The sequence below is a fragment of the Thermobia domestica genome, chromosome 6, assembly GCF_964235325.1.
Source record: "Thermobia domestica chromosome 6, izTheDome1.hap1.1, whole genome shotgun sequence".
NCBI lineage: Eukaryota > Metazoa > Arthropoda > Insecta > Zygentoma > Lepismatidae > Thermobia > Thermobia domestica.
This window is the reverse complement of record NC_137459.1, coordinates 95259778-95287403: the sequence shown is the minus strand read 5'-3', so window position 1 is coordinate 95287403 and position 27626 is coordinate 95259778. Positions and strand designations below refer to the sequence as shown.

The 27626-nt window shown below is 34.3% G+C and overlaps 1 protein-coding gene across 2 annotated transcripts in view; it reads left to right on the top strand.

Moving 5' to 3' along the window:
• Nucleotides 1-4310, top strand: part of Shal (Potassium voltage-gated channel protein Shal) — a 404769-nt gene extending 400459 nt beyond the window's left edge. For both annotated transcript variants that reach the window (XM_081761845.1, XM_081761844.1), the window contains one exon: nt 93-4310. In XM_081761845.1, coding sequence (XP_081617971.1) covers nt 93-488 — 396 coding nt within the window. In that variant the 3' untranslated portion in view covers nt 489-4310. The remainder of the gene's footprint in view (nt 1-92) is intronic.
• The last annotated feature ends 23316 nt before the right edge of the window (nt 4311-27626 follow it).

Here is a 27626-nt window from a genome sequence, read left to right as displayed (position 1 = left end):
AATGTTCTAGAAGGTGTCAAGTTTGTATTGTTAAAGTTTGTAACTATTCCCATGCCCTATAAATAAGCTAACATGTTTCATCTTCCTTTCAGAAACATCAACGAGGGGCCACTCCAGAGTCTGGGCAGGAGGAGGAGATGAATGACATCCAGATAAGGCTGCAATCAAATCGATCTCCACCCAGTGAACCAACTCCTGACAGATTATCGCGTGCTAGCCTCAACCAAGGATTTAACAATTCCTCATCCGGAGTCGCAGGTGGCGGTGGCTCTGCTTCCCTTGTTTCCATCAGCAAACCGAACTCAACTACTTCTTCCACAATAACAGCCTCCGTCGTTGTGAACGTGCCCTCCTCATATCCCGGTTCCGAGGTAGAGCCTGCCTCTCCTACTAACGGCACAACGTCTCCTGGATCACAACAAGGTCAAAGTCTCAGTCAATCTGGTGACAACCAAACGCAAGGTGTGGTGAGGATATCTACGTTGTGAGTATAATTTCTATGAACATGATGTGTTGATAGACTCAAGTTTCGAATATAGGGAGGAAAAGAGGAGTGTTGGACGGGCCAGTCCTGGTGCACATCTTCAACAGTATGCATTATTGCGTATTGGTCGGAATATGTGCCGCAGCCACGAAAAAGTGTTATCCTTCTTGTCACTTGTGTCCTCCTCAACATATATAAGGCAGAAGGCGTGATGTAATTGACATGTCATTAAAACTATTTTTGTGATCGATATCAGATAAGCCATGAATGGATTTTCGTCTTCTCTTACAAATTGTCTTATTAAATACGCAAACGGAAACACAAATGAACACATAAACACACACACAAGTTAACAGGATATTTTCTTCATCTGCACTATTTGCTGACACTTTCCTATATATTCACGCACCTCTATTGTACTTTATACTAAGTGACTCATAATAAGAATTAACTTTCGACACGCAAGTCTGCACTTACGAGATTATCATGTAAGCATAGTAGGAACTTCAATTAATACTAAATCACTACTACTACTCGAAAGGCAGACAATATCTGCTGAGAAGAAATCGTTTTAAATATTTGATATTTCGATAGTGTGCTGTGTGTATAATATACACGAATTTAATTGTGATTATTGAACAGACTTCCAAGGAATTACTACTCGGCCTGTTAAGCGTATTACGAAAAGTCATTAACCTGACATTCAGGAAGAATGTGTGTTCCGTTATTCTCGTTACTCGTCTGTTCGTTGGAAAGCTGCGCTGTTATTGTTTGTAAATTGGACGTAATTTACGAATGAAATGTTGTTATTTTATCTAAGGCATTTCCAACAAAATGACAATTTCTTAACACGAACATGGTCTATTTGTAGGAAATGTTACTTGAAAGTTGAACACAGAACAAAATAGAGATAAGACTCAACAATTATTTTTCTTGCAGTAAATAAGAGGAAATGCAATAAGATATAGAATCTCAAGTGAACACCACACCTTCATACGTAAGGAACGTTGTTAAGATTGATACTTAAAGTAAAGCTAAGTTTTCTTCGATGTCATATTTCAAAGCAAGAAAACTGATACCTTACAGTACGACGATGAGTGTTAATTAAACGAACTTTACTTAAAAAAAAGACTGTTGGTTTTCCTGTGTTCCTTTAACATCATGTCAACTTATTGCGATAAAAGTGCATTGATGAAATGACTTCCGACTGTACAGTGATCAACTTTAGGCTTCACATTTAAAGAAAAAAACTTGGAATAAGTACTGTAGTTTTAATCTTCCGTTGATTGGTCTGTTTTTTCGATAGTTCGATGTGTGGCATGACGTTAAAGAAACCTGTAACTCATGTTTTCAAGTAATTTGCATATTTCCTTGTTAAGAGCGTTGAATAGTGTGGTGTGAGTGTATTTTGCTTGGGACGACGATATAAATTCCATGCAATTTACATCTAAAGCAAATCAATTCACTATCACTACTACCAACCAAAAAGGTATGTAATACAGAGCAAGTTATTAGCATACAGAAGCTGAACGAAGAAATCGTGATCTTTGTTTTCGATACTTCTCATAATGTATCGGTAAAAAAGACTATTTATATTTTGTTTATTAATAGAATGAAATTGGATAGTTATGTAATTATGAAGGGTGAAAGTTCAGACAGCTTGTTTGAATGCTGATTATTAAGACAAATCTATGAGAATTGTGTGCAGTGTATATGATATACAATATATGACGTCAAGAACGATCCTGATTCTTCAAGTAGATATACATATATATATACATATATACATAAATGGGCATATTTTGGGGAGACTCACGTACTTTTAGAAATATTAAATAATTAATTAAGACGAAGATTCGAGGAAATTTGAGGGAAATGGTGAAAATTTCTTTTTTTTTAAAGAAAAATCTCATGCAAGAAATAGAAAGGTAAAAGGTATAAAGGCATATCTCCTATCTCTCCCTGGAGTTGTCTTTGGCATAAGACACTTCAGGAGAGGGGAATCGAGAAGTGGCCAGCACATTAAAATTAGTCGACGGCATTGGGGACGACTCCATACCTATTGTATGCAACACACTATAACATAATACTGCTGAAAAAACTTAAAATTGAATTTCTGTAATCAATTATATCACGTGAATATTGTTTTGAAAACAATAAATAAACATGTTAAAGTAGAAAGCGTTACGTATTCTGGTGTGTTCCCAGTGCCAGAAATTTAATGAATGCATGAGTTTATTAGAGGAAATATTTAAAATGCAATCATTTTTATATAAGTTTTCGGTTATGTATTTTGTATTTCTTGTGTACTAGTTAACTCTGTAATTGGAGTAGTATGATGGCCTTCGTAGCAAAATAGTTGTTTTTTTATTATTATTATTTTCTTTCTGTCGCATGTTCCAATGTGTTTCGTTTATATGTTATGGTTTGTAACTAATAGACAAATTTCTTGTACAAAAGCTCGTAATGTATAAAAGGCACAATGTAAAATACTTAGATATGTTCAGGATTTGGTAACAACAAATAACAATAACAATAATACTAATGATTTCAATAATAACGATGAGGATAATGAGAATTTTAATGTTGTAAGAGCCATTGATGTTTTATCGTACGTGAGAGCTTCAAGCAAATATTGTTCTCTGTGTTTAAGAAATTTTAAGACAAATAATTTTCATTCTTCCTGCCGCCTCGCTAACCTAGCTTGCTCAAGTCTATCTGTCAGCTTCAAATAGGATTAATGACTAAGTATACGTCAATTAGTTCGTTCTATTAATCAAACCAACATTCCAAGACATCACTTCCAAAGGTCTTTCTCCTTCAGTTCCATGTCTTTTTCATTTGCCTAATATATTAGTAATATGCTTTGCTTAAGGATATCCATACGTTATGGTTGTTTCAATCGCAAATCCATGTTATCAGGAATATCCTTACATATCAAATTTGATCTCTATACGATTTTCTCGATTTGATTTTATGTGAATGCACTAACTCATCATCGCGTTTGGCAACGAATTAATAATATTTGCAAGATAATGCTTGAAATTTTGCTTGTGTTCCCATTTTTACTTCTAAATAATAGTATATTTCTTGTATACAGTATGATATAAAAATATACTTCATTTGATACAAACTTTAAGCTGTATATTATTAATTCAAATCATGTTCGCTTTGCATTTAGTAACCTGATCTGAGAGGATTCATTTTCCTCATACGGATGTCTTGGAAAAACGTACTTTCTTAGGAACAACTCGTTCTTCTTACTTTTAATCAGCGTGTACGCAACAAATCAGCATGAGCTAAAAGTTTCAACAACAATCTAATTTGTTTTTTTGTTCAGAAAAGTAATTGAATTTACTTTTCAACCTCAGTTTTCTTGATAGTTCTGTATTCTACACTTTGTTTGTAGTACTTACTTTTAATCTAGAGGAAGAAAACCATTATCTCTTATAAAATTTTCTCATTTGCTAGTAGTTTATATGTAGTGCTTCCCGTCACTGTCACCATTTTATGATAGGCAATCATAAACACAGAGTGTAGGAAAATACGCACATAGTTTCCTTTAACATATCTAGTAATAAGAAGGAACGGACCTAGTTAGATCAGCCACTTTATGAATAATAAAAGAAGGTTCCTTTTTTTCTGAATTAACAAGGGAGGCGGTGAACGTAGAAGACGACGCATGAGATATATTATTCATGTAAATTATTTCTGAAAGAAATTTGGTCACATAATTTCCCTAAGCATCGTGCATATTCGTATAAATTTTTGCTTCTTAATAAATGTAAATATTTTCTTCAGAACATTAAACGATTTCCCATCCATCTTTATGTTTTTCATTTACAATCACCCCTTAATATCATGCAAGGGAAAGCAAGTAACATAATATATCTGATTAATCATACTTTATAGTTTGTTGTGTGTATGTACAGTTTGTAAATTTTACTACTACCTATAATTTAAAAATATATATATTTAAGCTGTAACAATTATTTGCGCATCTCAACACAAAAGTAAGTAAAAGTAAAACAAGTCAATGTTATTAAAACAGTTTTTAAAAATGAAACTAGATACATTTTTAATGTAAATTTTAATGTACACAACCAATTGTTTCTAAATTTGTATTCCGTTTCTAGTCAAAATTATTTTCAAATATATTGGCTACATATGTAAAAGTCTAACCATACGAAATATTCTAGTGTTGTCGATAAGTGAAGTAGTGAGTGCAATTGTTTCATATTAATTGTGAAGTGTCTGTAATTGATAATTACACGATGCTGTAGCAAAAGATTAACAGTGTAAACTCCTCTGCGCTACTGTGAGCTATCTTCAGGACTGTAACGTACGTACTAGAAGGTCATCGTTGTGTAAAGTAATAAAATAGGACTCATGCCAGTTATTTCAAACTACATGTATTATATGCCTCGTTTATTATACTGTGATTATAATAAAAATTGCAAATAAATAGCAAGAACATCGTTTAATACAGGTATATTTATACATTCCAGAATTTTTGGAACCTCGAACTTTCATTCAGAACATGTCATATCTCGCGGCTCGGTTTATTTCGTCGAGATTAAACGAAACTAAAAATTTGTACTAAAAATATTATATCACAATTAGACAGTAAAGTAATCGCTGGAGTAAAATATATTTATAGTATATTAAAAATTGTAGAAACTAATATTCTTTCATAAACATATCACTGCCACCAAAGACACATCATATAAAAATATTTATAATATTTTTTTTAAAAGAATGAATAGCAAAAATTTCAAAAACAAAAATGACTAATTTTGCGTAATCTCATAGAGAAAAAAAGATGCTTGTTATCGGCATTTAATAATCAAACATGTAAAAAAAAGCGACAGTGTGGAAACGTTTTAAAATCTGATTTCAAAATAAATAAATACAAGCTAATTTAAATATTGTCCAAAAGCTCAGTTTTCAAATTTAGTGATTACATTACTTGTAGAAAAAGCTTTTCAGAAGAAATACTCATGTCTCCACACAGTGCTAAGCAAAGGCCACAAACGATTGTCTTAAGTAACATGTCAACCTGCTCTTTGCAATGTTATATCCAAGAAACTCTACGCACAGGTCCACATATTTAGTAGCTCACGAGATCAACTTTATGTCCTTCACGGGAAATCGAATCGAGGCTTCCTTAATTTTAGATTTTGGTGCATGTAACGTTCATTTATAGAAAGAAGGTCATTACTCGACATGGCCCTCCCACTAATGGAGACCCACCACATTTAATAATTTTGTAAAAGTTAAATAGTGCGTAGTTGGTAATAATGTTTCTAACGGACACAATTTATTTCTGTATTGAATATAAACACAACGTTAACTTTCTGGAAGTAATAGCAGTACAGCATTTAGAAATAGCACTAAAAACAGGTCGAAGATGACTATTCTACTTTAGTTCAATAATAAGTTAATTAATTAAAGTTATTATACCTTTATAACAAATCAATCTGCATTTACAAAGATTTACAAACGAATACGTTAACCTCACAGCTACCAAATGTTCTCATTTGAATCAAAGCCCTATGTGAATTTAATTTAGTATCAGTAACAACCAGTTTAACCGTGAACTATACGTCGTGTGTTCAAAGACAAACCGAACTTTTGAAATTGCACACCAACCGGCAGAGGGAGTGCGCTGCGGCTTCTGAGTGTACCTAGCAGCAGATTTAGACAATAAATTGTCATTTGCCGCGTTTCGCTATGACCGATATAGCCGCAGAAGTGAGCACGTGCACAAACTGTTCGTCAGATTAATGATACAGTGATAATCAAAGAGCTTGAAGAATAAGGAGTGTGTGAAATTTTGCTACAAACTTGGAAAACATTTACAGAGACATTTCAATTGCTTTTAAATTCATTCAGGGTTTTCTTGTCCAAAGAAAAGTACGCATGTGTAGGTCAAAGATCAAGATGAAGTTGGTTGTGTTTTTTGATTGTAGATGCATTGTACATCATGAATTTGTATCACGTGGTCAGATGGTAAACGAACAGTTGTACCAGGACATTTTAGCGCGGTTAAGGGATGTTGTGCGCAGCAAGAGGTCTGAATTGTGGGAAAAACAGATTTGGATGGTGCACCTACCCAATGCACCTACTCACACTTCACTCCTCATCTGCAGTTATCTGGCAAAACACCGGACTCCTGTTGTGCCCTATCCACCCTATTCTCCGTACCTAGCCCCGAAGGAAACGTATCCTGTTTCTTAAACTTAAATCACTTTGAAAGGACATCGTTCCCAAACCATAGAGGAGATTCAGAACAATGCGACAAGAGACGTGCGCACCATCCCAGAAAATGCGTCCCAGGAGGCTTTCCAAAAATGGCAGAAACGTTGGGAACGGTGAGGGGGACAGTACTTAAAATGTTGTACAATGAGCAATAAACATGTTAGCAGAAGTTCGGTTTCTTTTTGAACACACCTCGTACAATGATTTTATATAATTAGAACAACACCTATCGCATTTCTTATATATATATATATATATATATATATATATATATATATATATATATATATATATATAAGACAAATCCAAATGTAGCTTATGTCCCATCCAAATAGCTATATAGTTAATGACTCCATTAGAACATGTATAGACTTGTTAAAATTATGAAAGAAAATTAAACAACTCACCAATATAATGAGTATATAACGCATCCATACCTTATAATTCCAAATTAAACTCAGTAGTTATTCTTACAAAATAGAACAATTCCATAATTTAACCAAATATTATTTCGTAGGTTATATAGAAACACTTTACTATATTAGAGTTTCGTCGAGTACGATTTCCAGCACACATCTAACAGCTTAAACTGAAGTGCTGGCTAATATCGCAAAAAGCGCCACCAGAGGCGCTATAATCAAAAATTTGACAATCAAAATATTTAACTAAATACTCCATATGGAATCAATTGAGACATAAATAAAAGCTGTTATACCATTTTTAAGTAACTAGCAGAGTGACATGTTACAGGCACCAGGGCATAAGTGTTTCTTTGCATGACTGGTTAACTCTAACAGGCCACTTGGTAGAAATGAGATACTATTATTCTTAATTATGATGTAATTTTCCAAACTTAATATACCTACAGCATTTCAATTTTTATTTCTGTACTTTAAAGATAATTTTCATTATTTTATAGCATTTTACATTACATAAGAATTTATGAGGCAATATTTTAAAACATATTACAATCCACGTACACACATTGATTTTAGATGTTGTAAAAGTGCTGCATTATGATATACAGGAATGAGGATTGAAATGCAGAGTTATTTTACATTTGTGAAACCGCATCTGTTCTACGACTTAAACCTGGAGAATTAATTCGTAGAAAGAGACACGCAGAGAAGCCGAAGTTGTCATCCACAGATGTACGATTATTACCTACTGTAAATATTAACTTCCACGTTATATTACGAGAAGATTCAGTATTCATAGGAGAATGATTACGTAACCATTAGTACTAGTAAGACAATAATAAATTTGGATTAAGAAAAATAAGATGAACTTGATATAGTGTTCTAAACTGCGACATGGTTTGCATTCTCAAAAATTATTTTTTTTTTAATTCATAGAAAATAATGTTATGAACCATGTAGTATAAAATGGCACGAAATAGTTGTATTCAAGATATTATTGTAACTACATCTCGATCAATGTAAATATATACGCCTAAGAAAATGCGACCTGAAGCCCAACATTCCTAATAAGTGAAAATGTCGGTAAAACCTATGCTCAAAGGACAGCAAGCGAAGTACCTGCGAAACTTTAACGTTTTTCTTAGTAAATAGTTGAGTAAATGATATCTACAAGATGCGTAACAAAGACACAGTATTTAGTAAGTATTCAATAAAGTTAGGATAAAGATTAGAACAAAAGTTAATTTTCTACTTTGTTGAGAGGTTATAAAAATCCGAGTTCCATTCAATACAAAAAATTCCATACACGAAAACCAGTGAAATACCATTATGAAGAACAGTAATAGATAGTATTATAGAATTAGGTACGCCTATCAATAGATATGAATACAGTGGTAATTCCAGAGCGTTCGTCTGATGTTATTCTGATGATTTCTTCAGGTTTCTTCCCAAACCATGTCTGTGACTGAACTTTGTATGACTGGAATATTTATCAATTCTTCTCCTTCTCTCCTACTCTCTTCCTTCCACAATTATTCACTTCCATTTACTCTTCATTTTCTTTAGCCTCAGAAATCATGAAACATTAATGATATTTTATTTTATTTTTTAAGTAGTAATAAAGCAAATAATAACAATCCTTTTAATAAAATTAAACTTTCTGTTGTTTTGAAGGAACATAATGCAGACTTTTCACGAGAGCATGATTTCAGCTAACTTTGAATACTGGAGAAATAAACTGTAAGGATTCGTCAATATGACTCCCAAAAGGATAAAAAAAAAATGACCCTTTTAACAAAATCTGTGAGAAAACTAATTGTACATTCACAGCTATTAAGAGATAATATCGTAAATAGTTCTTTTCTATTCATATGTCTCCCTTATCAATAAACTCGAAAGATGAACTTTCGTCTACTTTTGATGTGTGCAAACCTACTTCTCTAACTATTTTTAATACTTCATAAACTCCTTGAACGTCGTAATTTCTCCGGGCGAAAAATATACAGAATTTTCAACCTTACTATCAACTTCAACACTATATCTGTGAAGTAAAATATTTCTTTTGCTTTCAAAATTCCCACCAGAACCTTCTAAGTGTGTCTGAAGGTAACCGATTACCTAAAACCAAAAATACCATCATTGTCACATGACTTATGGCCCAGTTAACAGTTACTGTGCCAAATTCTAGCCTTTCGTTTTGCTCACTCGTCGATGTTCTCATGCTTTTTGTGAGGCCGCACTTTTTTTCAAAAGATATCATCAAAAACTCAGTCAGTGGAGAGCTTTTGTGAACGCGGCACTGAACCTCCGGGTTCCATAGGCCATAGAGTTAGTTAGTTAGTTATCATCAAAAACTAAAGAATGTGACATACTCACGAATGATAATAAATGCGTATATCTGGCAACACAGCTGCACTTATTTGCCGCACTTGAATCGTGAATCATATTGTTGTTAGGTTAGCATTGTCGGCCATTCAGTTAGGTGAGAATTTCTAGTACTGTTGTTGGTCCTTTTAAGAAGAATATGTTTGTGCTTTAAAAAAAATGTTTTATGTAAGTGTACGCGTACAATTTCACTATCAGCTGTTTTTAAGCAGCTAAGACCTAAAACACATTTAGCTAATTGTGACTTATGGAGCTGATTTTTTCCTAAAATTGGAAGTGTGGCTTATGCTGGCTTGCTGATTATGCACTCAAATATAGTGCAGAGAGGAAAAGCTGAAAACTTAAAGAATATAATGTTAAGAATGGCCAAATGAGACTAATAATTGAATTGGTTTAGGATTTTTTTTTTTAAGAGATGGCCTTCAATGTGTATGACAAGTTGTTGTTTACGGATTTCGCGATTGAAATTTGTTCAATAGAAGATAGTATACAAAACTCATTCGAGAAAAAATTAAAAACTGTAGAGACGGTTCAACTTCGACTTCAATAAGTTGAAAAATAATAAAGTTATCCGCTGAATGGTCTCACAGTGTAACTGTATTTTTTGTTATATTCTTCAGACTAATGTCGTCTGATCGTTCCTAATGTAAACTCTACCAACTCCTTAGAATAATATATTCGCTAAAATTTTACCCACTTGAAACATTTTGGATGGAAGTATTTCACCAAACAAGTATTTCGTTCTTTTGTATCAATCCGTGGTAAACTGTCTGTTATTTGTTCATTATTAGCAAATGCATTACAATGATACAGAAGGGTTTCTTGAAACATCTGTACATATTTGTTCATCTTACTGGTTTAATTGCATTTTCTTAGGAAACATACCTAATTGTTCTCGACAAATTCGTATTAGATTATTGGAATTAAAGTATTCCACTAATTCGCCTGAAGCTTATCAATCTTTTAATGGAATCTTTCATTTCGTCGAACTACCTTAATTATGGAATCATGGACAGATGAAACTGCAGACAAACAATCTACTTTATCAGAGGAGTAACCACAGCAGTCTCGCCAGAAACTACAGTAAGTAAATATATTAATGGCAGTTGTACATGAGTTCAGAAGATGATTCTGTTCCATTCATAAAGACGCATCTTACGTTGTGTAAATTTAGCTGTCTCCTGAAGACCATCTTGAATTGAGGCATCCCGCAGAACAACGATATATATTACATTGTAGTGATTTCGGAAAAAAAAGAGAAAAACTTGTATTTATTTATCTATTATTAATTCACCAAGTTTCATACAGCACAAGGCCATTTAGCTGAAACTGAACATCAACATTGAAAACACAAGTATAAAATGAAAAAGAAAAAACAAATACAAATTAAAGAAAGTTCGCCTCTAAATTTACAATAGTCTCTTCAATTGATTTCTAAAGTTTCGTTCAGTACTAAAAATGTTGAAATCTGTTGAAGCTGTGTTATAATTTTGCGCTAGTCTGTAAAACAATGAGCGCTTGACAATTGATAACCTAGGAGTCTCGTAAGTTAGTAAATTTAGAGAGCGAGTTGGCCGCGGAGGAACAGAAAGGTTATTCTGCGATAATAAGATTTCAGAGTCAACTTTACCATTGATGATCTTGTAGTATTTCAGGAGTACAATAGGAAAAAATAAAACCAGGTGCAAGCACCGTGGCCAAATGAGCCATCGAATTTTCAATATATGCCCAACATGTTCCGGAGAGCAGAATTCCACTGATAACTCAAAATAGTGCAAAATGTCACATGTATCGTTGTTCGGTAAGGTGCTTCAATTCAGTACAATCCAATATAAAGCTATAAACTTAGTTACTTACCTCACAGAAGTAACCCAAATTATATGCCATGATAGAATGATCCAGCATATGTAGCAATTTAGTGTTGAAACTCATTTTCAATACAAATAAAGAAAATATACTACTATAACAGTAACTTTTATAATTTGTACTGGTCTCTCGTGATATTTTAGTTATTCAGTATACACTACAAGGCAAAAAGTAAAAAAACTAAGTATATAAATTGATTATTGATTTTAATATTATGAAATATATTAAGGAGTGTCACTCTGCGATTCCGATGCATCGTGAAATACAAAATCTAGTTGGCTACACTTTGTTCCTAAAGTAAATATTTAAAAACTTACAGAGCACGTTATGACAACACTTACGTTAGATGTGTTTTATCTCATTCGAACTGTGTCGGTGCATAACGTGAAGTTTCGCGCTAGAAAGATTCATTAAGAAAAACCTGACATTAATATTCCAAGCAGTTTTTGAAAGACGGTCTAGCATGTTCATTGCTGATGTATTTTTCTGCCTAATATTTCCTTGATTTGTCCTCTGCAACGCAGAACACTAAAATATATCAAATTAAGATTTTATCCATGGATACAAACTTCAAGTGTGTTACTCGACATATAACGCACATTTCACAACATAGCTAAATTTTTAGATAGTTAACGTTTCATTGTATGTAATCTCTTGCATTTTTTTTCAAATTTGTACTCATAGAGAAACTGTACCTTCTGCATAAAAGCGTAAGTGTGAGAATTCAGCTGTAGTTTACACACAGAGTCTGCCCCATGGTATTCCAGAACTCTATTAACACACAATTTGTGTCTTACGAGTTCGTTTCAACAATTCGCAAATGGCTTCCTTATATCAAAACTTTAAGGTTTCGTAGTAGAGCATAATGTTGATAACGATAAACACATTAACTTCAATTTTTTTCTCACCTTTCATCGACATCTCGTAAGTTTTGAGTTTCTCACCCACAACAACATTGTCACGCATTCTGCATTCTCCGTGCTCCTTAGATTTTTGAAATTATTATTATTTTACCCACACACCAAATTCTATCAAAGTGAACTCACCTACTACAGAAATAAACAAAACTCTTATGACTTCTTCCTATTTTTAAAGATGAAGCTGTAGCTAAAGAGTGAACGCTTCTGGACATGGATGAAATCCAGCAGGAATCACCGTATATGCTCGAGAACATGATTGGCAGCACGCACGCATTTCAACAGTAGCAACGACTCTAGAATCAATGTGTTACTGAAGACAGTGACTATTTTTTTTCTAAGGAGAATTGCCAAAATTTCAACCTAAATAGTACATTATCGTCTATAGATTCAGTATCTAAGCTTTTTTGATATCCTTTCCTATAAAGAAATAAGATTGGTTTAAGTTGAGTGTCACCAGAAATATCCATGGAACACTTTGATGTTTTCTTTTTTGTAGAATTTCTTTTACATTAGAACCATTAACTAGTTTCTTATACCTAATAGTACCAAGTACAGTGTCACACAAGATTTCAGAAAAATGTAAAAATTATCATAATGATCTTTGCATATTGAAAAGAGTTTCGACTGCAGACTACATTACTACTATTTCTGCTGAACTATTCTATCATATCATATCAATTTGGGCTAGTACTTCTAAAGTGAATAATGAAGTTTATTGCGTTACTGAAGTTCATTATATTGCATTGAACTGTACTGAATTCTTGAAGACATAAACGATGGAGGTAAATATTTTCTAGAAGACTAACGATTATTAGTCATTCCTGTACATATTTAGTGCGCATTTAACTCGTTATCTCTTTACTAATTTGTACAGAGTAAGATGCTTTATATTTTACATTAAATCTTGAGCATGTCTTCCTTATCGTCCTGTTTTTCTTAGGTATAAATGGAACTTTTCTGAGATATTATTATCATGGGTGCTGTTAGTTGAATGTATTTGTACTTTGTATAAAAGATGTTTCAAGAATTTAAAAATCATCTTTAAGTTAATATAGTTATAATCTGCAAAATATGAGCTTTTTGTTAGTCTACATGCTATTTTCTTTTATAACGCAAGCACATCTGTTAAGTGTCACATTACATAATTCAATTTCAAATATGAAAACAACTGTTATTATTATCATCCAATTTAAGTTTTCACATTTCATCTATAGATGTCCTTTGAAGCTAATAAATCAGCCTTAGCCACTGTACACTCTATTTACATTGTCTTCGTGAATTTTCGACCCTTCAAGTTGCAAGAAAACAAACAATCAAAAACTGATTCATGCGTTCGGAAGAATAATTGCGAAGAAGTAAAAGAAAATTCGTAATGGAAGGAAGTAAATATCCATTCAGTAACAATACACATTTTTTTCTATAGCTAAAATTATCCGATAAAATGGTAAACATCAATATATCTGACGTTGCACTTTCTTACCCAAATTACTGGTAAATGAAAGGTATATCACCAAAACCTTAGTGTTACATAAATTCTTAGCTGCGGAATGAGGTAGCTACGAAAAAGAAAGTGTTCATTTGTGCTCAAACACAACAGACAAGTTTTTAAGGTAAGTAAAATACTGGTTGTTGCCTGTAGTAAGATTGTGATATTGTATTATATTTATTGATCAATCATTTGATACGAGTAATAATTTGTACATTGCATTAAACTACAAGCATACAATTAAAAAGTTATAATAATATAAAAGATATAATACCTACATTATAAGTACATAGTGTACAAGCTCGATATAATGATTGCTAATAAGCTGAACAGTGTGGGTATTGATATTAAATTTAAATAATTATTCGTCAGACTATCATACGTTCTTCAACTGACATTCTGCAAAGAGTAAATGTAAATACATTTTTATAGTAGAGAGTTTAAAGAAAGTTGACACAGTAATTAGACTGGAGTAACCAATAAAAATACAGTGTTAAAAGAGTACAACTTATGGTACAAGAGTACAAGAGTACAAGAGTACAAGGTATGGTAGTAACATACAGGAAGAGTGTGTGTTAATTCAATCTTATATTGGAAGTTTCTCAAGCAACCCAACTTAGATGAAATAACATCGTTAAACTTAACAGCTAATTGGTTTACATAATCCTGTGAAATACGGTTTTTATGTAATTAGTTATTTGAAATTGAAAATTTACCTTCAGAAGAAGTTTGAGTAGTAGATGATCCAGCACACTGCAGGATTTCATTATCGATTTAAGTTTTAAATCTAGATACTGCATTGCATCCATCCACCTGTGCATTTCCTTTTGCCTGCATTCCTACAGGTCGTTGTTTTATAATTATAGTTCCAGGTTTCCCCCCAAACGATGTAAGGACCGGACAATCATTAGGACGTATTGATTGCGGCCTCTCTACTCCGGCCCTGAAAGAAGTAAAAGTTAGGGCGCGGAGAAAACTGCCTTCTGGGAGAACACTTATTAATACAGCCCGGATTTATATGCAAAATGCATGTTTATAGTAGCATGCAGAAATGGCGGAAAGTATCTTCCTCTTTCCGGCGGACTTGTAAGGAGTCGTTTGAGAGGCATATGATAGCGCATATAAGTGCATATTTTGAATGAATTTCGATGTGCATTCATATTTCATAAACTTTGCAGGATACTGCATATTTCCGAATTCAATTCATGCATACTAGCATATTTGAGAGTGTATCAAAAGAAAGTAGGTTATGTTTAAAGTGAACTGAACCACTTTGTAAACGCAGATGTAGAATAAAATTTATAGTATAATAGAATAAAGCGTTGTATCCTAAATTAGTCCACGTGACTTGTCATGCACAGCATGCACAGTGTTCATCGCGTAGCAGAAACAATAAGATGCCAATATCTGACACTAGACGCTCATGTATCAAATGTAAAGAAAGTATTTGTGAAAGTTCCATTGCGCGTACGTATCTTTCGTAAAGTAGCGAAAAATGTTCCCGTACCTTCTAAACCAGTCGGGCTCGTGGCTAGAAACTGTGTCGTATTATGAAATAAACTTAAATCAACTGAAAACAGTTGTAGACTCAGTAAATCCCGATGATGCAGCCGCTATTTACATGTCACAAAAATGTTTATAAGTGACAACACAACCACTTCTCGAGAATATCTGAAATTATTAGACTTGCAAAAATGCTTTGCAGTATTCACTCTCCGTTTTTGGCGAATAATCGCAAACCTTGTCCAGTAAAACTCACGGTGTTGCAAAATAGCATTAGATAAATTTTGCCAAATATTAGGCAAAAATCCCAGGTAGAAAACAATCTATAACATTGCAAATGTACTTAATTTTGAAAACAAGGAATTAGAAGAGGACCTAACACACGAAGACATTTGGTGTTTCTCACATGCACCAGTGACTATTGCTGGTATAGAAAGAAACTTTTTGATCTACAAAACATTTCATACAGATAAACGCAGAGAGTTTACGGAAGAAAACCTAAGGAAGACGTTCATAGTCCAATATAACAGAAGTCATTAAGGTAGGATATTTTTGTACGAAATTAAGATTTTATTTTCTTAGTGTATATTTCAGCACATATGTTAAATTTTGTAATGCATATTTTAGTGCATATTTTTTTTTATTTTTCGTGCATATTTGCATGCGTATCTCGGGGTTCGTTTGTGGATGGAAATCCGGGCTCTACTTATTAAGGAATAAAGTTAACTTCCGTCATTGAGTTTGGTGAACGCCATTTTTAGGGTCACTAATTGAGTTACACTTTTGGTGAAATGCATTTCGAAGGTGTAAAACAAACTCAATTGTTTTCATTACACAAAACAGTTCTGAGTACTGTTGAATCCCATTTTAAAGTATAATTGGACTGTAGAAGTAACTGTAACTTGTTGCTCTCCAAACCTCCTGCTTGTACACTTGCATTAGTTTCACCAATATTACACTGTTTTTGTAAAGTGCGAAAGAGATTGTTCAACAAGGCCCTGTGCAATTTGCAGAGTACCTCAATCGATGCACACTCTGAAATTTTCTTATCTCATTTTTTTAATTTCATTTCTCTATCTCCACACATTTCTGATTTAGAAGCACTGGACGTTTTATCTAAAAATTCACTCTATTTATTTATTTACTTAAAATTCCATTCTTTAAAATTTGCAACAATAGAAAATTTAAATGAAATTCCCATTCCCGTCCTCGATGATTTGTATGTTTCTTCAGTAGAGTCAAATCACAAATTAGTGCGACAATTTTAGATTCCCGTAATTTATTATCATTTATGCACACAGTTCTTTCATTATCTTACGTGATTAGACACTGCAATTACTCTTGCTGCAATCAATAAAATGATAATTCTGCTTTTTTGATAGATTTGAGGTACGATTGCTAAATAATTCCTCAATAATATTATAGTCTTTGTCAAAGCCGTTAGATGTTATTATTATGATTAATATATGTATTGGTTTCTGGTTGTTCATGTATTACATGAAGATATGTGTAAAGAATTCTATTAAATTGACCCCTTTGTTGTTCACTCAAAAAGTTGAATTCGAAAGATGTTATATTTGTTTGTCGAAACTGGATCCATTATTACACTGGATGATGAGTGCATTCGCTGAGATATTTCTAGAGACACGAAAATATTTTTTTTTTGTTATCTTCCATACCATTGTATATTAACAAAAGTGTTACAATATATGCAAGTATGAATCCATAGTGTTGTACCGCTTAGTATTTGTTTTTCCTATCCGAAGATTTCGTCTTGGACATATCAACTTAACGGTGGCTATTTTTTAGTTCATATTACATGTATGTAAACAAGTTTTTTAATTATACTTTTACAACAGATAGCAAAATCGATTACCTCTATCAACTCCGTTAATGCAGTAAATCCACTAACGTATTAACGGATAACGGTGAGTTTAACGGCGGCTATATGTAGTCCATATCCTATAAGTATAAAAGAGTTTTTCAATTGTTTCTTGTTACAGATAGCTAGTGTAATTATCTCGACCAAGTTCGCTAATCTCTTAACTGGATTAAATCCGTTACGAGACTAATGGATAACGGCAAACTCAACAGTAGCTATCTATAGTCCATTACCTATACAAGTATACCAATTTTTAAATTCTGTTTTTTGCACCGATATCGTTAATAAAGGAAATGCGTAAATGGATTAATGGGTAATGACGATTCTTAAGGTGGCAATCTATATCGCATATCTCGTATATATAAGCGAATCTTTTAATTTTGTTTTTGCAACAGATAGCTAGAGCGATTATCTTGACCTTGTTTGTTAACGGAATTAATCCATATCCCATACATACCTAGGTATTAGCAAATCTTTTAATTGTTTCTTTCAGCAGATAGCTAGAGCTTCAATTATTTCGATTAAGTTCGTTAATGCAGTAAATCCATTAACAGATTATCAAATAACGGCTGGTTTAACGGTATCTGCTTAAAACTCATATCCCATAACCGTAAGCAAATTTGTAACTGTTTATGTAACATACAGCTAGAGCGATTATCTCGATCGAGCACGCTAGTGAAATGAATATATTAACGGATTAGTGTATTAACGGACGATGGTGATTTTAATGTAGATTATGTGTATCCGATAATCCATAAATGTAAGGGAATTATTTAATTCTGTTTTTTGCAACAGATAGCTAGATTAATTATCTCGACCAAGTTTGTTCATGCACTCTATCTGTTAACGTATTAATGGAAATCTGTGACTTTAACAGTAACTATCTATAGCTTAACAGTTAGTGGATTTTTAATTATATTTTCCAATTCATGGATAGAGCAATTATTTCAGCTAGTTCGTTAATGGAGTCAATCCGTTAATATGTTAAGGGAAAACGGCGTTCTCGATGGTGGCTATCTATAGCATATGTCCCGTACTTGTAAGCGAATGTTTAAAATGTTTTGCAAAAGATAGCTAGAGCAATTATATCGATCACGTTCTTTGCTGCAGTCAATTCGTTAACGTATTAACAAATAATGCCGATTTTAACGGCGGTTATTTGTAGCCCACATCCTACATATATAAGCGAACTTTTTAGTTGTTTTTCTGCAACAGATAGCTACAGGAATTATATCGAACAAATTTGTTAATAGAATAAATCTGACTACTAACGGATAATGGAGACTTTAGCTATGGCTATCTATAATCAATATCCCATACATGTAAGAGAATTTTTGGATTATGTTTTTGTACAGAAGATCGTTTCACGTCCACGGTAACGAAGTCTGAATTCACCTCACCTTAAGAAAAACCGTGACGCCACCAACAATCGTGTCCCACGTAATACTCCTGTCTTGCAGTAATGGCCCTGCAGCGGAGTTTTCATTACAGAAGACTGCGTTGAAGAACACTTTGGTCCAAACGATCCCATTCCCCCTGATAAGCTTTCCGAAAACCCTCATTGTCCGGGACGTCTGTTTCCCAAGGCCCATTTCCACAACGGAAACCCACAAAAATCCATGGAAGAGGCATCGGGGGATTTAACAGGGATATCTGTAAAGGTTATTTCATGAATGCCCGTTTCACGTGTCATTCGATCCATGTGTGCCTGTATGGACTTTGCTGTATGACTGGATGCCTTGTCCTAGTGGATAATAACACGTTCGTCTGGTAATAGGTAGTATTGATTTTTAGCCTTTTTGTCCACTCTGCACAATGGAAGTTTGCCGTTATAGCAAACGTAACCAATAACCATGAACCCAGGTAGAAAACTTTCAGCACATTCACGTACCCAGTCAGATCGACCTCTGGAATCACGTGGACGATGGTAGATGGCCCTTGTTTTATCATATCTTGACAGATATGTCCATACTTCATCCAGTGGCACTACATACTTCCAGCGGAAACCAGCCAGATGGCGTTCGTTGAGCTTTCATCTATTGGTCTTCCTCTCCTGGATATGGGGAGCACGCAGCTTATGAACTTGAGCCTTGTGCTTCTGCATGAGTTGTAAATCTTGGATTATGATGTGATTTACAGTTGCTGGAGAATACTGCACTGCTTTGAAATCGATCTTTGTGTTACTGCCTTTGTGGCACCAGCTCACTTTCCGCACAACAGCCAGGGGACACTTAGGCTTTCGACATGTTCGAAGTCCACTTTGACTGGTTCCAGCAACAGGTACGATGAACACTGCGCTGATGATGCTCTTCTTTGACACATGGAAGGCTTTCGTCTTGCACTATTTAATTATCTAGCTATAACTATAACCAATGTCGGAAAAGGCACAGATGTACCACTCCCAGAAGACTGAGATTTTTGGTGCCATGTAACCACTCACGCACACACGATCCGTCGTCATAAAAAGTCAACACACAATACTACCTCACTACCAGCTCTGGTTGCTCTCTGCTGTAAGCACGTGCTGCTTTTTGGTGTTGTGAAACGGCCTTCTGTAATAGATAACTAGGGTAATTATTTCTACCAATTTCGTTAAGCCAGTTAATCCATGAACGGATGAATGGACAATAGCGACTATCTATACTTATGGGTTGTTTGGGGTGTTTCCTACATTTGCTGAATTCCGCCAGTTATAAGCTTGCGACCCTGTAGCTCATTTTCGAGGGAGACAAATGATGTTAGTGATTCACTGTAAGTTATAAGAGCAGCTCGTCATTTCTATGATTATTATCATATCGGATAGATATGTTTAAGTCACACGAGTTGTCAAAATACCTGTCTATAAGGAAGTGTCATGTTAAATACAGTTTCATGTACCTCAGCGTTCACGTGCTTCATAAGAGAGGAAGGAAGAAATAATGAACCATATGTAAGTTGGCGCTCTAAAGGCTAGACTAATGTGGGTGGTTGCTGCTATATAAGGACATATTTAACTACCAGTGGTCAGGTCGTTTCGGGGTATTCGCGGCAGTCAATGTTGGGGACAGTTCTGCAATTTTGAAACTCGTATAACGTATTATACAAGTATCAAAGCTAAAGCGTTCAGATCAACTTGTCAGTGTTTACATTTATAATTGCACCAGAATGGTACGTAGTTATCAGCGTAAAACTGTTCAATGCAGTTGGTAATTAAGAAATCTGAAGCGCCGTTGAGGCTGCTCGAAACAAAATGCCACTAACAACTGCCGTTAGAGGATTGATGTGCCTTAAAAACACGTTTCGGAAAACAATTTCCAAAGTAGGTTGGTTAATTTTAAGAAGCCTAGGGGTTGTCCAATCTTCTCAGAAAAGCAAGAGAAGGACTTTGTAAAATGAATCCTAAAATTTGACGCTGTTGGATTTGGTCTCACCGTCACCGATTTACGTCAGTTAACTTTCTCTTATGCTGATAAAAACTAAATTGAACACTGTTTCAGCAAGAAGTCGGAAATGGCTGGATATGATTGGATATATAGCTTCCAAAGCCGGTATCCATCAGTGACTACACAGAAACCTCAAGAATTAGACTGTGTTACAAATTTCAAAGTTCTTTATGCTTCCTCGACGAAAGAAGGCGATCTTTATAAATTTTGACCTCCTGATTCAGGATCTGTTCTTAGTTTTGCTCTATTACCCACAGTTTTCGAGAAACAGTAAAGGTTAGTGTATAAAATAATATCCCAATAAACCTTTGTACATGAATCAATAGGCAATTTTATGCGCAATATGAAGTATAATACAGTATTGCAATTGTTTTAATTCAATTTATTTTTAAAATTACGCTTAAATTAGAGTAAATTTGTGCATTTTGTAAGAAAAAATTAAAAAAATAGGTACCACAACATAAGTCACAAAACAGAAGAAATTATTAATTTTACATTTATTTGCTCTATCATCCATAGTTCTCGAAAAACAGTAACGGTTAGTGTATATAAAATAATATTGCAATATACCTTTGTACATGAATCAATACGAAATTTTAGGGGAAACATGAAGTACAATACAATATTTCAATTTTTTAAATTCAATTTATTTTTAAAATTACACTTAGGTTAGACCAAAGTTTTTCATTTTGTAAGACAAACTAAGAAAAATAGGTATCAGAGCATACATTACAAAGCAGTCACAAAACAGAAGAAATAATTAATTTTACATTTATTTGTACCATTGCATTGATTATTGAAATCAGGTAGTTGAAAATATCTGAACGTTAATGTCATACATTCTAAAACTCTTGTTGTTTTAATGAAACCACTTTGAACAAGAAGCGGGCCTGTTGTGATCTTGTTTTGTCTCCCTTTTTAAGAACCAACAAAAATCTGCCAACATTGAAGGTGTCCATTTACCCTTGTACCTCTTCTCAATGGTAGCTAAGTCTTTGTGGAACCTTTCACCATGTTCATCACCCACATGGCCTGAGTTAGAATGGAAAAAATCAATATGACTATTCAGAGAGTGAATCTTTAAAGACATATTACAACCCATCGTCCGGTTGGCATCGATTAGGTTTTGAACTATTTCCTTATAGTTTGGATCTTTTTTCTACCGAGGAAATTTTCAGCAACTACACAGAATGCTCCCCAAGCAAACTTCTCAGTGCCTTTCAAGAGTTTATAAAATGTCATATCATGCATAAGTTCTGTGACTTGAGGGCCAATGAAGATTCCTTCTTTGAGCTTCATGCTACTAATACCAGGAAATTTCCGTCCAATGTATTCAAAGGCTTCACTGTTTTGATCCATTGCCTTCACAAAATTTTTCATTACTCCATGTTTAATGTGTAAAAGAGGCAAAATAATGTTTTGTGGCTCAACAAGAGGTTGATGTGCCACATTTTTTCTCCCACTCGATAGTATTCTCTACGATGCCAGTATTTTACAACGTAATGATCGTATATTGCACGACTGTCCCATTCACATGGATAACAGCAATATTTTGTATAGTCTGTTTGCATTCCTAGTAACAGAGCAATAACTTTAAAATCTCCACATACTTTCCACGAGTATTTGCTGTACTGCACACAATCAAGTAGAATCTTCAGGTTTTCGTAGGATTCTTTCATGCATGTGGAATATCCAATAGAGATGGAAGGTAAATCACAGAAAATATGAAGAAGGACACCATTCCTCTGGCTTATGCTCGTATCCTAACACACTGAATAGGCCATCAATGTTGTTACAATAAGAAACACTGTCACTTGTGGAAAAGAATTGTAGCAATTCTTTTTCCAAGTAATTATATTGTGGCATCCTAGAAGCAAGTAGTTCTGCTTTCCTTTTCGGCAATTCTAAATCCCGTATAAAATCATTTAGTTCACACGGTATCATTTTATGAACTGCATTAGAATTTGGAGGAATATACTCTATATCTTGAGGTGCAACCTCAGAATTCATCACAGCATCTTCTGTGTCAGATTCGTCACTAATGTTCAATTCATAGTTATCTGGTTTCTTTGGTACAGGAAGGTCTACTGAATGTGGGACCAGCCTCAGGGCCGAGGGCAGATTTGGGTAAACAATTTATCTTCTTAGTTTTAGACGTATGTCCTAAAATGTTTGTTAAACATAAATAGCAGTCTGTTACATGGTCTCTTGGCTCTCTCCATATCATTGGGACAACAAATGCCATTGCATATTTCTTTCCTTTAAGCCATGATCTAAGGTCAACAGCACAAGTTGAACAGCAAATATGGGTTGCCGAACTTTTGTCTTGATTCCCGATTGCACATCCAAAATAGAGTTTATAGCACATCTTGAAGGTAGGACCAATGGTTCTCCTTTTCGATTTCAAGGTGAACTTTCCGCACATCTAACAAAATACATTATTGTGATTAATACACTGGCGTGACATGATGAAATCAATGGCGTTATGTGAGAAACACACAATAACTTTGTTTTATTCCTTGTTCGTCTAATCTCTGTAATGTATATGATTTGACGTTTCGTATTATTTCAGGAAAAAACAGCACTCACTGATATAAGGAACAATCAGTACAACACTCATTCCTTATTTTAAATCTCTTCTCACCGCTTTCTTATCTTTAAAGTTAAACACACAATAGCTTTGTAACAAGCAACAACGAAATGAGTTATGCCTTATCAACACATGACACTGTTGTCAAACAAAATAAGCAATTCGCAGTGTTGCCAAACTAAGGAAAATAAGTTTCCCCTTTCGGGGAAATTTTCATCATACACAGAAAAAGAAACAACAATTTCTCACAATCTGTGGGTGATGAGCAAATTTAAGGTCATTCCAGAGCTTGGGGGTGGATGCCTACCTAATACACCACATAACTTTCAAGAAGCAAAATCACTGTAACACAGTGTTATCATTTGCTAGAGCTAGTGGCCGACAAAAGAAAGAATAGAATCATTTTCTAAGAGTTCGGAAGAGTTTTATACAAAGAATAATTTGCGGGATAAACCAAAACACATTTTTCAGGTCTTCTAAGGTTTTAATGTGTGAATGTGCTACTTACATATGCCACTCTATCAATACCTGTATTGCTGTATTTTTTACTTCTTTATTTTTATTTAAAAGAAGTGTCGGAACTTCCCATAGCAAGTGTAGGAATTCGTCAATAAAGTTGGTGAATCTCGACATTGCGTACCTTTGACGTTTGCGGAAAATTGAACAGATTACAATTACGTTTGAGGTACGAAAATGCGAGGACGAATGTATGAAGTATTGCAATCTGTACAAATCATTTCGATGCAGATAGATTGAAGCTGTCCGAAGACGAAAATATGCTTAGCGTGTCGGGGATACCCCAAATTACCCTACATGCAAGCAAAATTTTAAATTATGTTTTTCAAGAGATAGGTAGAGCAATACCTAGACTCAGGTCATTAGTTGAATCAATCCGTTAACATATTAACGAATAACAGCGACCTTAATAGTGGCTATCTATGGTACACACACGTAAAGTAATTTTGGATTTTTTTTCAATAGGTAAGAGAGCAATTATCGCGGCCGAGTTTGTTAATGTAGTCAATCCATTAATAGCTTAACGGGTAGCTGTAACTCAAGTGTCTATTCGCACCCCATACATAGAAATATTTAGAGTGATCCTCTCTACTGTCTTTACCAGAGTTTACTTATACCTAAACAAAACGTATTTTTAACCGTTTCATGGGCTATTTCACTGTTTGGATCGGAATTGAAGGTGCAAAATCTGAAATTTTTTTTCTTCCTATTTTTGAATTATTTTTTCCGTAAGTATGTCTCATATAAAGTTGTAAATATACCTTATGCAGGATAGCGCAGGAACGTTTATATTTTATGAAATACGCGACAAAATTTCCAAACCCATTAGATTTTAACGCTTTTCTAAATTTAGTTTTATTGTATATTTTTCTCTGTTTAAAAGGCAATATTATATTACAAATTGACAAACCTACATGTAAAAATATTGTGAAATAAAAATATAAAAGTATTAGTAATTGCTGATAGTTTATTTAAACAAAAAATACATTATTTTGACGGTAATGACTAATTGCACACAGAATGAATTATAGGAATACCTTTCACAGAGTACTGTAGTATACATATGTAATGATACAGTATTCTTAAATCAGGGGGTTGGTGAAGAAATAGTGTAACACACAAACAAAATTAGGAGGAGCTATTTTAGCATTTGTTCACTTCATTATAGTATTTATGAACCCAAACATTTTTGTATTTTTCTCAAGTGCCAGAAAATGGTGCAAAAATGTTTGGGTATAAGCATACTATAATTAAATGATAAAAATACAAAAAAATAGTAGGAAATTTTATTTCTGTGTTACACTATTTTTACACCAGGCCCTTACTATTACAGTTAGTTAATAATAATACACTAGTGAATGATAATGCAATAATAATAATAATAATAATACAATAATACAATTAGTGAATAATACAGTTCACATCGTAGTTAAGAAATACATAAATATTACTGCTGATGAAACAGATCAGCAGTATGCATTTTTTTTTTCAGACCAAAAGGTATTGACATGACAAAATATTCGTCTTAATTTTTTTGTATCGCTGATCTGTTTCAGAAAGACGAAAGAATGCACGCATACAATTAACCCTCCTTTGTAACAATACAGAGTACAGCTATATTCATGAACATCGTGTTTTCTTAAATAAGAAATACAACTCTTACTTTTTTGTGGTGTCTAGGTATTTTTTGGACCTAAAGCAGTTGATGAATTCCAAGAACAGAAAATATTTTTTACATGTAAAGAACCCTCTCTCTCTCTCTCTCTCACACACACACACACACACACACACACACACACACACACACACACAAGGTACATGTTTCGGTTCGAACGCGAGGATCAACATAAAACTTGGTAGACATATACAGGACTAAGTACTGACCACTGTGTGGTATGTCATTCCCGTGTAAAACGCGTTTTTCGCCGACAGCGCCACCTACCCTTCGAAACACTAGCAGTCAGATTCCACGTTATAGGTAGTGAGTGAAGATCAGTCAGGTATGTCAGTCCGTGGTAGTAAGCTCGAAATAGTGTTAGGTGTGGTAGTCAGTGTGGAAAAATGGGGCGGGCTGCTGGCATTAACCCCCTTTATGTAGTTGAACTGTTAAAAGACGAACTAAAGTACAGATTTAAGAATCAAATGTCAGTTGGAGCGGACGATGAGTCGTTTGCGACATTTTGGTGCAATTTAATTATCAATGAGTACGAAAATAAATTAGAAATGATACACACATCGACACTCGACAGAGATGATAAAGAAAATGCCACGACACAGAAAGATATCTATGATAGCAGTTCAGAGCGGGATGAAGACAGCAGTCCAGAGCGGGAACCGAGAATCGGGAAATGAAACTCCAAACACTGAAATGTGAAATAATCAGATTATTTGATAAAGGTCGTAATCGTTCGTGAAATAATACCTGCTTGTTTCTGAAGATTTTCAATGAAAGTCGGCTCCATTTTGAAATGCGATAAGCCAACTTCTTTTATCGCTTGGAGAGCCCAGCACTGTAAATACCAGTAATGCACTGATGTTCCATGTACAGTACTTGCGCCTCGTCAAATAATCTGATGATTTCGCACTTCATTGTTTGGAGTTTCATTTCCAAGCGGAGTTCGTAGACAGCGCATGTTTATAATCCAAAATAAGTTTGCAGTTACTCAAAGAAATAATTTTCTTGTTTTGTGTCAGAAAGTTCCTGTACGAGTTCCAGTATTCTCCTTCATGATCTTTGTATATACTCCGGACTTCCTCGTCCGTAAACTGCGATAAAATATCTGTTCTTTTCAGTTTTCATGCTGAAGATACGTCGTATTCGCTTTGACTAATGCCTTGTTCCCACTCTGGACTGCTGTCTTCTTCCCGCTCTGAACTGCTATCATAGATATCTTTCTGTGATATGACATTTTCTTTATCATCTCTGTCGAGTGTCGATGTGTGTATCATTTCTAATTCATTTTTGCACTCATTGATAATTAAATTGCACCAAAATGTCGCAAATTACTCATCTTCAGCTCCAACTGATGTTTGATTCTTAAATCTGCACTTTAGTTTGTCTTTTAACAGTTCAACTACATGAAGGGGGTTAATGCCAGCAGCTCACCCATTTTTTCCACACTGACTATCACACCTAACACTAATTCGAGCTTACTACCACACACTGACGCACCTGACTAACTTCACTCACCACCTATAACGAAGAATCTAACTGCTAGTGTTTCGAAGGATATGTGGCGCTGTCGGAGGAAAACAAGCTTTACACGATATTGACACACCATACAGTGGCCAGTACTTAGTCCTGTATATGTCTACCAAGTTTTATGTTGATCCTCGCGTTCGAACAGAAACATGTCCCTTGTCAGATTATTTGGTGCAATTTCATCATATCTTGTATCTTTGACAACTTTGTAGGAACTAAGCAATCAACAGCCAAAATTTCAAAAGGATTGGTGTAAAAGAACTTAATTGTCGAAGTTTCGGACCTATTTAACATATTGGACATTGCTTTTTTGCATCAGATAAGTCGCATCGACAAGAAACTAATGTGTCAGCTTGTCTTTTAACTGCCTCACCAATACCGTCTGCAGCACTTCCGTGGATTGTTCCACTGAAATTCCATGACACAAACTTAAAATAGTACTTGCTAAAAGACGAAGCTGAAAACGAGAATACGTTTTTGTATAACTATACTAGCTTGTCGGTCATCAGTATCGATAAATAACCAATATCTGATACCAGTTTAATGTAATTTAGTACGAGACGTAAGTGAGCCACATAGCTGACATATCATGTCTTGTACATTCTGAAATAGTGCAAAATGACAAAATATTTTCTCAGTGGAGCAAACAAAGATAGGCAATACTGTTTTCAATGATATTTGCTTACGAGA